General features: G+C 34.1%; 1 protein-coding gene across 2 annotated transcripts; it reads left to right on the top strand.

The window, feature by feature from the left end:
• The first annotated feature begins 283 nt into the window (after positions 1 to 283).
• LOC110697475 (ACT domain-containing protein ACR12-like) lies at positions 284 to 12,548 on the top strand. 2 transcript variants are annotated; one of them, XM_021874847.1, is made up of 10 exons: positions 284 to 573; positions 897 to 945; positions 4,418 to 4,540; positions 5,109 to 5,203; positions 7,022 to 7,106; positions 7,269 to 7,328; positions 10,441 to 10,496; positions 11,680 to 11,785; positions 11,871 to 11,939; positions 12,219 to 12,548. In XM_021874847.1, exons 1-10 carry the CDS (start codon positions 410 to 412, stop codon positions 12,279 to 12,281), a joined length of 870 nt encoding a protein of 289 aa, XP_021730539.1. In that variant the 5' UTR covers positions 284 to 409; the 3' UTR covers positions 12,282 to 12,548. The 2 variants fall into 2 exon arrangements, with proteins under 2 accessions (XP_021730539.1, XP_021730538.1); XM_021874846.1 differs by having other exon boundaries at positions 4,415 to 4,540.
• Positions 12,549 to 13,175: the final 627 nt, after the last annotated feature.

The following is a 13,175-nucleotide window of genomic DNA, read 5'->3' as shown; positions in this document are numbered from 1 at the left end:
CGTTTACTACCCGGACCGTTTACAACCCGAACCGAATTTAAACCGTTCAAGAATAAACCGAAACCGAATCGAACCGATAATTATTTAAACCGAACTGAAACCAACCCGTAAGACATTTGAACCGATTTCAAACCGAATCGAAACCGAACTGTGAAATCGTTTTGACAGTAATACCTGGGGAGCTAAACATCACATTCATAATGATTCACATAATTGTCCCTTTGTTTTTGTGGTGACATAATTGTCCTTTTGACATAAAGAAAAGATAAACTAACCCAACAAGTGAAAGCTAAAGCTGCGTCACACTCCATATTATACTCCTCTTTCTTGCTCATCCATCCTTTTTGTCCCTCTCTTCTCTCTCTTTCCTTCTCTTTGGAGGTTGACGCCATTGTCAAAGCTATAAACCATGGCCGCCGCTGCCAATTCCTTCCTAACTCCTACTCTCTCTCTTCGTCGAACAAGCTTGTTTCATCTCGCGCCTCAGATTTCTCGATTTGATGCTGACAACAATAAGAATTCCTTCATTTCGTCTAAATTTCTGCTTTCTGGATTATCTCTCTCCAAAGCACCGTAAGTTTTTTTATTATCGAATTGTTTTTTACAAGAAAATTAGCTAAATGGAAGCTTAAATTGCAGTGATATCTTTGTTTTTTTTTGGTTTCAATTTTCAATATCTGTCATTTGAGTGACAGTGTTTGTTTCAGTAATTGTTTATTGCGAATTTCTTGATATTAGGTTTTATTTATTTTTATCTATAATAATAATTGCAGAACAAATAATTGATTATTATTTTAGTTTTCAATTTTACTGATATATATCATGGTTGATCGCTTTTTTATATAGTTGATTAAGTTGTTTGCTTAGTTTTTTTATTTTTTTTTTCTCGGGTGCAGGGATGTAGTGCAGGCTTCTCCCGAGAGCACAAATGCTATTAGTTCGTTGGTAAGTTGCTGCTCCATTTTTTTTAATTGCCTTATCTTAAGAAATGTGGTTTTGTTGTTGGCATTTTCGCGGTATAATCAGAAGGGGAGGAATTCTATATTAATATGTTTTAACTTTTGATTGATCTCACACATGATGGGAGTGTTTGGTTGGGTGTAAAATGTTTTCGATGATTTTCTCTCGTTTTCATTTGTGTGAATAACAATTTTTCCAATGGCGGAAAATAACTTATTTTTAGATGAAAAACATATTTTTTTGAAAGGAAGTGAAGCTAGACATTCTTCTATTCCCTCTTCCTTACCTTTTTTTTTTTGTTACTCTTGCACTCCCATTCTCCTTTTCTTTTCAACTTTCATTGAAAATGTTTTTATTCAACCCAATTGAGCCAAACTGTAAAATCGCAAACTAAATTTGTGGTTTGGAGTTAGTGGTTTATCGTCAAATTGAATCAAAGGTGCTATTAAGTTTGTGTTTTCTTGGGTAACATTCTTTGTATGATGTTCATAATATAGACACACACTGTGTTCATCTTTTGATGTACTTTCTCTTCATTGTGTTCAATGAATCTTTTCCATGACTTAATTATAAATAAGATTTAAATGCATATTTGCTTCGCTCTTTAGTCAACAACCGATGCAAATAAATTTTGTTAAACCAATTTAAGTCTTTGTTTTGTTTGTTACCTATTTACTCTGACTCGAATTTGGGTGTCCTGTCCAACACTCTATTCCAAAATTTTAGCAGATACTTCGACACAGTCAAAAGAGTGTCTTGACCAATACCTTGGACACTGTCTAGACATCAATCACCTGATAGCTAAGTTAGGTTAAGAGTGTAAAAAATTGCTAGTGTGAGATGAGAAGGCAATAAAAATTGATTAAGATGATTGAAATAAAGCTTTAATTTGATTGCTTTTAGAAGTTACAACGTTATATGTTAGATTGGATGGTTTGTGCAAATGATTTGAGCCAGAGAAGTCAATCACTTGATAGCAAGAGGAGGAGAACTCGAGGAAGGGGACGAGGATGTGACCCTTCGGCACGGAAGGTGGTAGGGATGGCTCCGGCGAACAGGAACGGGAATGGGTGGGTGTGTGGGGCTAGTTCAGTTGGGGAGAGGGGGCTTTTTTAAAAAAAATTTTATTTTGTTTTTATTTTAATTATTAAAAGAACCAATTAAAGATTGACACTTGGCATAACACCCCTATAATCGATTACCAACTTAAAAGGGACTGTTTTGGGAAGATGGGGGTTAAAGGTGGGATTGTTTCCAGATTACTCAAAGGTAGAATTAGTTTAAGCAGAAGTGTCAAAGGTGGGATTATTCTTTTTCATTTTTCCATTTTATTTTGAAAGGAGGCTGACATTATCTTCCGATCTCCCCTCTTCCTTATCCTATTTTTTTGTTACTCTTGCACTCCCATTCTCCCTTTCTTTTCAATTTTCGTTGAAAATGTTTTTATTTAAACCAACTGCACCAAATTGTAAAATCGCAGACTAAATTTGTGGTTTGGAGTAACTCATTAAGTGGTTTATCGTCAAACTGAATCAAAGGTTCTATTAAGTTTGTGTTTTCTTGGGTAAGATTCTTTGCATGATGTTCCATAATATAGACACGCACTTTTGTTCATCCTTTGATGTACTTTCTCTTCATTGTGTTCAATGAATCTTTTCCATGGCTGAATTATAAGTAAGAAATTAAATGCACATTTGCTTCGCTCTTAATTAGCAACCGATGCAAATAAAATTTACTAAACCAATTTAAGTCTTTGTTTTGTTTGTTACTATGTTACTTTGACTTGAATATGGGCGTCCTGTCCAACACTCTATTCCAAAATTTTTGCCGACACTTCAACACGGTCAAAAGAGTGTCTTGACCGATACCTTAATAGCTTGGACACTGTCCAGAAATTTTCTTAGCGCACTTCACTAAGAGAAATCAGTGTTACTTGGGAGATATAATTTACAAATATATCGTGGGAAAGCTCTATGAGGAATATTATTTAATAAAATATAGTTAATGAGTACATATGGACATATTTCAAAATTCAAACTAAATATTATAAAGATAAAAATTATATGTTAAAATAATTATTTGATGTTTAGATCTATTTTAACTTTTAAGAGTATTAAGCCTTTTATAACAATTCAATCTTCAACCGAGTGTGTATTGGTTGTACTAAACATGTTGCATGGGAGAATGAACACTAGGTTCTTTCATCCCATTGTATATTTCATGTTTCCTTGATTATGGAACTCAAAGAGTTAAATATGCTCTTATCTTGACATTTTTTGTCCGGTGGAGTGTAACATTTGCATGTCAAAATTAAGACTTATGGGGAACTTCATTTTGGTTTTAACTTTTAAGTGTCGTAGTTTGGTAGGATTCAATGTTATAGGATCACATTTTTTATGGCAAGCTTTACATTACTAGGCTCACCCATATAATTAGGTGTAACACATGATTTTCTATGTTTTTAGAATGTGAGAGAGAGAGAGAGAGAGAGAGAGAGTCTAAATGGATCTTGTCATTACTATTTTCTTTGAATCCTAACCTCCCTACAGAGTGTAAGGAGGGGGGGGGGGGGGGGAGGTGCGTTCTGTGGATAAAGTTACTTTCTTTTATCCTTTTACTTTACGGCAATCTTTCAGCTAGACTTCCTCTTTTTTTTTTTTTTTTTAATTGACATGTTTTGACTTTGGACACTATGCACAATCTCTACTGTGACAAACTTTTGATTCAAACTTTTGATTTATAAATATAATAAAACAAAGTCATGTGAGATCTTGTTAGATTTGTCTCTATATATATTTTAAAAATATCAACTTTTATAATTTTTACTATTGATAAAGATATTAATTGCTAAACTTATGTGTTGACAGAGGTGATAAAAGATACGTGTCAACGAAAAAGAATGGAGGAAGTATATTACAATGTTATGTAAGGGACTGGGTGGATGCCTGCTTCCAGATCTAGCTGAATATATGTGATGTTTGAGTAGTCTGTATTTTAGTTTAGTAACTTTCCGTCACTAGGATTCTACCCCTTCTCATCCCCACGGCCCCACCAATGTTTAGGTAAGTTTTTTAGGATTGTGTAGATCTATATATGGTTCTATCCTCCGAGTTTCACTAGTAACTGCAAGAAAGTTCGAATGCAATAATCTTCTTGCACATAATCTGTATTTGCCGATGACCATCTACTAGAGGGCGGATTTGTTGAATATATATATATATATATATATATATATATATATATATATATATATATATATATATATATATATATATATATATATATATGAAGCAAATTTATGGGCACAAATTTGATGATTATTGTCATTTTTTGTTCTGAGTTGCACTTTTTTAATAATAGGTTTGTACTTTTTAAATCTCTGAGGGTCATAAGTCTTATTATTCAAGATTTATGGTATTTGCTTTTATCTGAACCATACAATGCCTTACTTTAGCAGATGTCTGATATGGATTCTGATCCTATCCCAATGCCGGTAGTTCTAATTGATCAAGATTCAGACCCAGTTGCAACAATTGTGCAGCTCAGCTTTGGAGATCGTCTTGGGGCTCTCATTGACACGGTGAAATTACATGCTTTGCTTCTTTGCTCTAGGTTGAAGTGATACATAGGTCTTTTTCTTCTTTACCCTTCACAGAATGTGTTGATGAATGATTATATTTTGGTTTGTAATGGCAGCTGTGTAATTTTGAGTTTGTAGTCTGATCTTCTTTACATTATTTCTATGAAAAACTGGATGTTTCACTCTTTACTATAGGATATTCTGATCTTATGTTAACTGTTTCTCATGGACATAAATGGAAGTGAGCTATTTATCTTCATTCTTGCAGCTCCTACTTTGAGAAGTTTAAATTCATTCTGGCAGCATATATTTATCTGGAAAGATTCTTAACTTGACCTTTGTTAGTGCTACCTTTATTTTGTGAAATTGCTATTGCGATGAGAAACTAGTAAAAGCAATAGCTGATAATCTATATCTGTACACAGTTTGTACAATTTACTTTGGGATACTTTTTTAAGCCAAGTTAATTTATAATCAGTTCTTGTAAGCTGCTCTTTTAAAATCAGTTTTTATAGAAAAAATTGCTTCCTTTTTTTTTTTTTACCTATTTTTCATGACCTCATTGCAGATGAAGGCATTAAAAGATTTAGGCTTAGATGTCTCAAAGGGCATTGTTACTACTGAAGGAGCTGTCAAGCAAACAAAATTATTCATAACAAGACTGTATGTTATTGCTCACCAATTCCTGATTTGTGCATTATTGATAATGTCTACTCCTTAAGTTTTAGACTTAATTTTACACCTTCAAGTCTGCATGCATAAATTCATAAATGACTATGACTGAAATATTTTTCAGTTTTCTAAACTGCTTTTGTGTGTAACAAAGTGATGCTGAATCTTTAAAGCCCTTTTTATGTTAAAGAGCACAAGATAACCTTAGTATGTTATTTGAGCTATGGCTAATGTTGCAAGATTATTAAATTGCATAATGCTTAGTGTATGTCAAAGAAAAAATGAAACAGAACAGTGCTTGAAAATATCTTTTGGGTACTATTGAGACATCACTGATACATCTTAATGCATATGAAACTAATTTTATGTTGGTTTACATTTTGACTCCAACTGATACAAATTTCTTGATGTGGACAAAGGTTCAAGCATAAGTTTATGATTATCTAACAAATGTTAGTTGATTGCTTATGTCTAGTCACAATTTCTTTTTTCATCTTGAAAAATACTTAATTTTTTGTTCAGCAAGGCAATAAAATTATGCAAGCACATGATGCAATGTTAAGGCTAAACTATGTGAATGACTTGGAAATGTTGAACAGTATGTACAGGTTGAAGCTTAATTACTTTAACTAATTCAATCCACCAAGTCGATTTGCTTACTATTTTAACTCACAATTGGGATCTTAAGTTTAACAGCTAGTGATAAAGATGCTCAGAATTTGGACCTACAGGTTGTATCATACATTCTGAAAATTCTAAAGTTTGCATCTGAATGGTTGGGTAAGAAACAAGAGTGACTGACCACAAATTCACAAGGAACGCAAATGTTTTATTATTGAACCACGTACAGGAGAAAATAAAAACTAACAGTCTGTTTGGATAATGTTGAGGGAAGGAAAAGAAGGGGAGGGAGGTGAAGGGGAAGGAAGAATGATGAGTTTTCCTTCCAAATCTCTCCATTATTGGAGGGATCATTTTCATAGAAGTTAATCCCTCCATTTCTCTCCCCTCCAATTCCCTTCATCCTTAATTTGTTATCCAAATGAAAGATATTCCCTCCCTCCATTACTCTTCCCTTCCTTTCCTTCCATTTCCTTCAATCCAAACACACTCTAAGTCTTTGTTTCAGTTAGTTGCCATTTGCAGTGCTGACCTGCCTTGAACTATATAAGTCGTCAGTTATACCCAGCTACTCATTTGTCCAACATTCAACCTTTTGGATTGCAGCACTTGCTGCTGTCTCTTTTTTTAAGAAAGGTATACCTAAAGCAAGAAAAATAACCTTGGAGCACTGCATTCTTTGCTTCTAACCTTTCCAAGTAGTTCTTAATAGTTTGATTAGCACTTGAGTAATCCTATCTCTGCCAAAAGTCTAAATTCGAGTGAGAGCTCTTAAATTTCATGGTTAGCCAGGTTTCACTCCAGAACTGCAAATTGAAGTGCACTAGCACAAAAACAGTCACTGGGTTAGTGTGACAATTGTTGAGCTGCTATTTGATCATGATTTGAGCACAATTTAGTTTCACAGGTTTATCAATCTTGTAATCCCTAGCTGAACTTGCATTATCATATTGTCGAATCTTCTTTGTGCATTCTGAAGTGAATTCCTACAAAGTTTTCATTGGTTATTGAGACTTTCTCTTGAAGGATCTATGTTGAATTTTTTTGCTGCATATTTAATCTAGATTCTTGGTTTGATGGTAAATTGTACAAGCCCCTGTTTCAGTTCTGTTTGATCTCTGCACCATTTGTGTTATTCTTGACTTCACCAATTAAGGATTTGTTTGTTAATTTATATTGATATGCCAGAGATTCTGGGAGAAAAATTGAGGATCCTGATATGCTAGAACAGATCCGTCTTACAATAATTGACAATCTACTGAAGTACCATCCAGTAAGTTTACTGTAAATCTGAACATACAATATAGTGTTTCTACAATAGTTGAGACTAATGGGGTTAGAGTGACACGTTATCAGGTCCTTTGTGCAATGTACTTTTGGTTCTCTGTCTTAATTTGTTTCATTATAAGATTCACTTATATTTTTGTTTACTTAGGAATCTAGTGAACGACTTGCAATGGGAGAGGCTTTTGGTGTTAAAGCTCCAGTGGAGAAGGTGATTACTTTGAAATGAAAAACATTGATTTCTTTTCGTAGATTGCTTTTTTTAAAAGTAACATGGTTACCTTGTCTAAGTGGTAAATGCAATTATGTTATTTCTTCTACAAACTTATTTAGAATGAACATGGAGCTGCTAACTTTTGACTATTCCATTATTTCTGTTTCTTTTTGGTTAATTAATCAATTTTATTTGCATCCTTAAACTGTGCCTCTCTGCTTGACTATGCTATGGACAATGTGAAACATGATGTTTCTGACATGTCAAGGTTAAAAGTTAAGCTCAATTGCAATCAAGTGACAATTAGAATGACTTTGATGGTATTTTAGCCCTACTTTTTATCCTTTAGTATACCAAATTTGATGCAGGGCTTGAGTTTACTAGTGTACAAACCAACAAACCTTTCAGAAATCCATTTTTAGTAGGCAACCAAGGATCCCATTGCATTTTTAATGTGTGTTTTGCTTTTTAATGTTTATTTATTTATTGGGGGGGGGGGGGGGTTACCAATTTTCTATAATATTGTTAGTTTTCCCTTATTTTTTTTCTTTATTCTCTTCAATCACTTCATCTATTTCAGGACCTGCAGGGCCATACTTTGTAGATGATTATTAATTACTTGTGTAAGAGGATTATTTGAATGACTGAAATCAAGTATATTGGACAAAACTAGTAATTGCAACAATGTTGGTCTTATGCAACTTAACTAAATACATATATAATTAGTTGAGAAATACGGGTTGGAAGATAAGATGGTATTTTTGGAAAAAAAAAATGGATTATGAGAAATTACCCTAACAACTCAAAAGATAAGATGGTGTTTTAGCTTTCTGCAAATACAACCTAAACCTGATAGTCTCTACATGAAAGTCTATTTATTCATCCATACACATACAACTAAGTTAAAGGTTGGATCACTGACCTCTACTTATTAACTAGTGTTGGGCAGTGGTTTGGTTCAATTTGTTGTGGGATATAAATTGATGGAAAAACTAGCAAGCTACAATTGATAGGCTTAGTAAGGTTTTAAGGTACTTGTGCAGTTTTTCTTATTTTTTAGGCATAAGGATGCGGAGGCCTATAACCGTGAAGTGGTCAGAGGGAGACATAGGAGGTTATATTGCTAGAAAAAGGGCTGTTGAGAGAGGTTGGGGGGAGGGAGGGATTTTGTATATAATTTTATTAATCCCCTCTTCCATTTCCTTTCCTTCAAATTCCATCTTTTTACATTCCAGTTGCTTAGCAGTACATCCTGAATACCTATCTCATCTTGGTAATATTTCAAACTACTTTGTGTTTTTTCCTAGGCACAAGGGTGCAAAGAACACATCCAGAGGATTACATCAGAAGAAAAAGGCAGGGTGTGGGAATGTTGTGTATTCACTCACATTAGCTATGCTTTTTGCATTCCAGTTTGACCGAATAGTAAATCCTAAAGAATCATCTTTCTACTTCAAGCCACTTGTGCTTATTTCATATTTATAAGGATTCAAGAAACAATAATTGTGATAAAGATGGATGCACCCTTAGGATCTAGTCAAAGAATAAGGGGAGGTTTGGGGGTAACCATCCTTAGTCTCTTGCTCTCAAAGGTTTGTGAAACCAAACAAAGAAGACAGTGACTAATAGGTTTTGCATGTTTTCTATTTTCTTTCATTGTAATTTCAGTTTTATTTTTTATACTTTATTCCTTTTGTTTTTCTTGAAAAGTTTTTTTTTTCTTTTTTTTTTTTTTTGGGAGGGAGGGGGGGGGGGGGAGTTGTTGCTTGTATTTGTCTTCTCTGGCCTTGTTTTTCTTTGTAGACATAATTATCCTGAAATCTATGGTTTTCCTTATTCTATTTTTCTTTTCCTTTTTTTTTTTTTTTTTTAAATTAATCAGCATCATCTTTTTTATTCGCTAAATAAAATTTTCTCTCTTATTTATTTAGCCTCTTAGAAAAATACATGAAACATATGAGCAAGCACTTTTGTTCTTTATTCAGAATAATCTTTATGGCCTGTTTGAAGTATTTGTTTGAAATTTCAACCTCATATATGGACAAACATATCAGCCATTGGAAATGGTTTTGGATTGTTTGGACGGTATTGGCATGTTGCAATGGAATTAATTAATTTTTTTTTTTTTTTTTTTTTTTTTTTTTGGGGGGGGGGGGGGGTGGGGGAGGGGTTCAGCATATCACATGTATATATGATGGGATTCGGCCTCTTTACTGCATCTGTCACGCTAGCTATAAAATATACCTCATCGATGAGATGTTAGGCAGTAGAGCAGGATGAGCTATGATCAAAATAATAGCTGACTATCAGCTGTTGGTACGGAACTCCTGCATAATGTCACATAAATACATTCATTGAAGATTGATGAGATGGGACTTCCACCAATCTTTGCTTACACCCAACTATTTTTGTTCATAATTAATGGCAAAAGTCCCTGCCCCTGCTAAATTCTTGTATCTTACGAAGTATGTGTCTTATGCCTCATTTCTCTTCTAATTTCTTACTTGTTCCTTTTATTTTATTTTTTTTAAATGGGCATTTGTGTAGTTTTTTCTGCTAATTAGTAAAAACAGATTAGAAAAGTAGAAAACTGGAGCCACTAATATGGTAATTTGAATTCCAGCATCAAGTGTAACATTTCTTGAGCTGGGGTTAGAAACATAGGATGCATTTGGCATTTGCAAGAGGGTGGGTGTTAGGATCCCTAGTTGTGCTCTGAAATTAGGGATTAAGTGGTGATGCGAGGAGTTTGTTATGTGTTTGTGCTCTGTATACTGCATAAACTTACATTTGACATTCCTGTGACTGCTGATAGGCAGAGGATTCCAGGTTTCCTTATCTTCTATCTGGGAAGGATCTTAATTTATGCAAGGCTGAGCAATTTTGAATTTGTTCTAGCTGTAAAACATGTGTACCCTAGGGGACTAAGGGTATGTGACTATGCACATAATATAAAACGTTGCTGATACTCCTTTGAAGAGAATAAATTATAGATGAATGTGACTGTGCTCACCATGCAATAAATCTGTGTAATAATATGTGCAGGAAGTCTTTTTGAAGAAAATTTGTAATAACAATTAACCATATCTTTTACTGAATTATATTGCAGCCTGATGTTGATGTGGCAACTCATATCCACATTCAAGAGGATGGACCTAAGAGGAGGTTAGAACATCTATTTAATAATTAATGTTGCACATCTATCTTAAGCCTGCTGTCTTTTCTGTTGTACTACATTTTGTGAGTTTGAAATTCTTGATTTAGTTTGTTGATCAACTGCTGATACCTGTTTTCTGGAGAGCTCTATGCCCCAAGAAACAAGTAAAAAGGACTTCTAGCTGTTTACCAATCAACAAATTATGCAGTATTCCAAGTTAACACATTCTTAAGCTGTAAACAAATTTCTTGGTTTAATCTGAACATAAACGAATTTATAGCATCAATCCAATCCTGAAACAACTTGACATCATAATTACAATTAAATGGAATTCTATAGTAATATTTTAACACAGATTTGAATGTGAAAATCAGTCAGTTTTGGCTTATACTTTATAGTTTATACTGAAACTAATGTGAACCTCCTAGATCTTTGTTCTAACGCTACTGCCTACAATGAGCATTAATATTGCATTATTGCACGTTTCAAAGTGCTTTAGTTATTTGATTTCTTTTATCAAATCATTAACCCTTGAGTCTTTCAAACTCTGTTGTGTGCAAGCCATCATTTGTTCACATTGATCCTTCAATTGATTCCATCTTTGTGAAGCTCTCACTAAAGTTCTTACACGAGGGTTTTTGTTGTAAATTTTTGTCAAAAATTATCGCAATCCAAAATTTGATACCAGCTCCTAAAAGGCTAAAATGTTCTCCTGTCTATACGGTGGCAAGGATGACGAGTACAAATAAGGGTTTGTGAGCACGTAGCAACACAAGAGAGATGGGTGCTCTTACTTATTGGCGAAAATGTGATCATGAGGGTTTATCAGGGCTTGGGACAGTTCAGGCGGTACAATGTTTATAAAAGTCTATAACACAACATACATATTAAAGCATGGTAACAATGATATGAAGCTTTTATTCTTATATATTAATCATCCTTAGAGAGCTTTATTTTGAAATCAAAAGATTCTTGCTTTGGATACAGATGACAATATCATAATGGCATGTAACCTAATAAAAGGCAAGTAAAAGTTGTAGAAAGCATCTGAAAGAATGAACAGCGGTTACATTATAACACGAGGCACATCTTTTTTGTGTTAATTGCTGAATTTTTTTTATTATATATTTTTTTGGGAAGAGAAGATAATGTGCTCTATCAATCTCTAACAAGCTGTTTGCTGCTTAACAGTTTGCTCTACATAGAAACAGCAGATAGATCTGGACTGCTGATGGAAGTCATCAAAATCATGTCTGATATCAATGTTGATGTGGAATCTGCAGAGATTGACACAGAAGTACTCATTCATGTTTAAATAGATCATTGCTGATTTATTGGTTTTTGTTAGACTTCTTGTAATCACTGTTTATTTGCTCATACAGGGACTTGTCGCAAAGGATAAGTTTCATGTAAGTTACCGAGGGGCAGCACTAAACAGTTCTCTGTCTCAGGTAAGTCTATTGTTTGCAGTTAAATTCTGATGATAAATTGTTGCTCGGTTCACGTATGTAATAATTCCCCCTTCATCAAGAAGATGGATGTGAACTTAATTGTAAATTGCAATATGGAGTTGTATTTTTAAGTTTTGGAAAAACTTTTTCTTGGTTCTTCTCTTGGCAATCCTTGCTTTATCACTGCTGCGTATGTTTTAATATATTTACATCTGTTTTTTTTTTTTTTTTTTTTTTTTTTTAAATATTGTTTATAATTTAATACGATCATATTTGCAGGTTTTAGTTAATTGTCTCCGTTACTACTTAAGAAGGCCACAAACAGATGAAGACAGTTACTGATTGCAAGAACTTGGACTACACTACTACCTCTGGTAGGCTTGTGACCAGAGCATGTTACTCCAGGATGCAGTCGCCTGATAAACTAGTTGCAGTTGTAGCTCACCCTTTTATACACAATTTTAGCTTCTCATATGGTTGAATATGAAGCAAAATTATACATCCTGTCAAAATTGTTTCATCTATTTGAAACTTTCGTGAAACATACAAATAATTTTTTTTTTTTAAAAAATAAGCATTGTTAAACTCAATGTTTGTGCCTTTTTCTCATTTGTCTTCCTTTTTTCAGTATAAAATAAGTTGTACCTTACAAGGTACAACCATACAAATAAATTATAATTTTTTTTATAAAGAAATCGTGAATTATAAATTAATATAAGTGTAAATTCACAAACTATTGGGTGCGGCAGTCCGCACCCAATGTTTCGTATGGCGAGATACGATAATACAACAGTTAAAACATCAACCAATAACGACTCCGATGACGAAGATGAAGCTCAAAATTTGTGAATCGCTAAACATCGCCCGCAAATCTCCACATAAAGCCCACAAATTTGTATTGAAGTGACTTTATTGCCCTTTTCGTTTTTAAAAAAAAAACACTCTCTACATCTCTCTAAAAAAATCAGAAAATCTACCTCTCTAAAAAAAATTATTTACGACGATGTCGAGGCGGCAAGGGAAAGAGGTGACGGCGGCGGCGGAGGAAAGACGGCGACCTGGTGGCAAGGTAATTATTTAAATAATTTTTTTTTAAAAAAAAAAAAAAGGGGCGAAGGTGGGGCGCCTCAACTGGACGCCCACCCAGAGGCGGTGGCGCCAGCTCCGGCAGCCAAAGCCGAGGGCGTGGCGTCTGACTTGGAAGCCCAGCCACCGGAGAGGCGTCCAAACCAGACG

Source organism: Chenopodium quinoa, unplaced genomic scaffold (genome assembly GCF_001683475.1).
Source record: "Chenopodium quinoa cultivar QQ74 unplaced genomic scaffold, ASM168347v1, whole genome shotgun sequence".
Classification (NCBI taxonomy): Eukaryota; Viridiplantae; Streptophyta; class Magnoliopsida; order Caryophyllales; family Amaranthaceae; genus Chenopodium; species Chenopodium quinoa.
The sequence above is the reverse complement of the archived record's forward strand: the minus strand, read 5'-3'. Positions and strand labels throughout refer to the sequence as shown.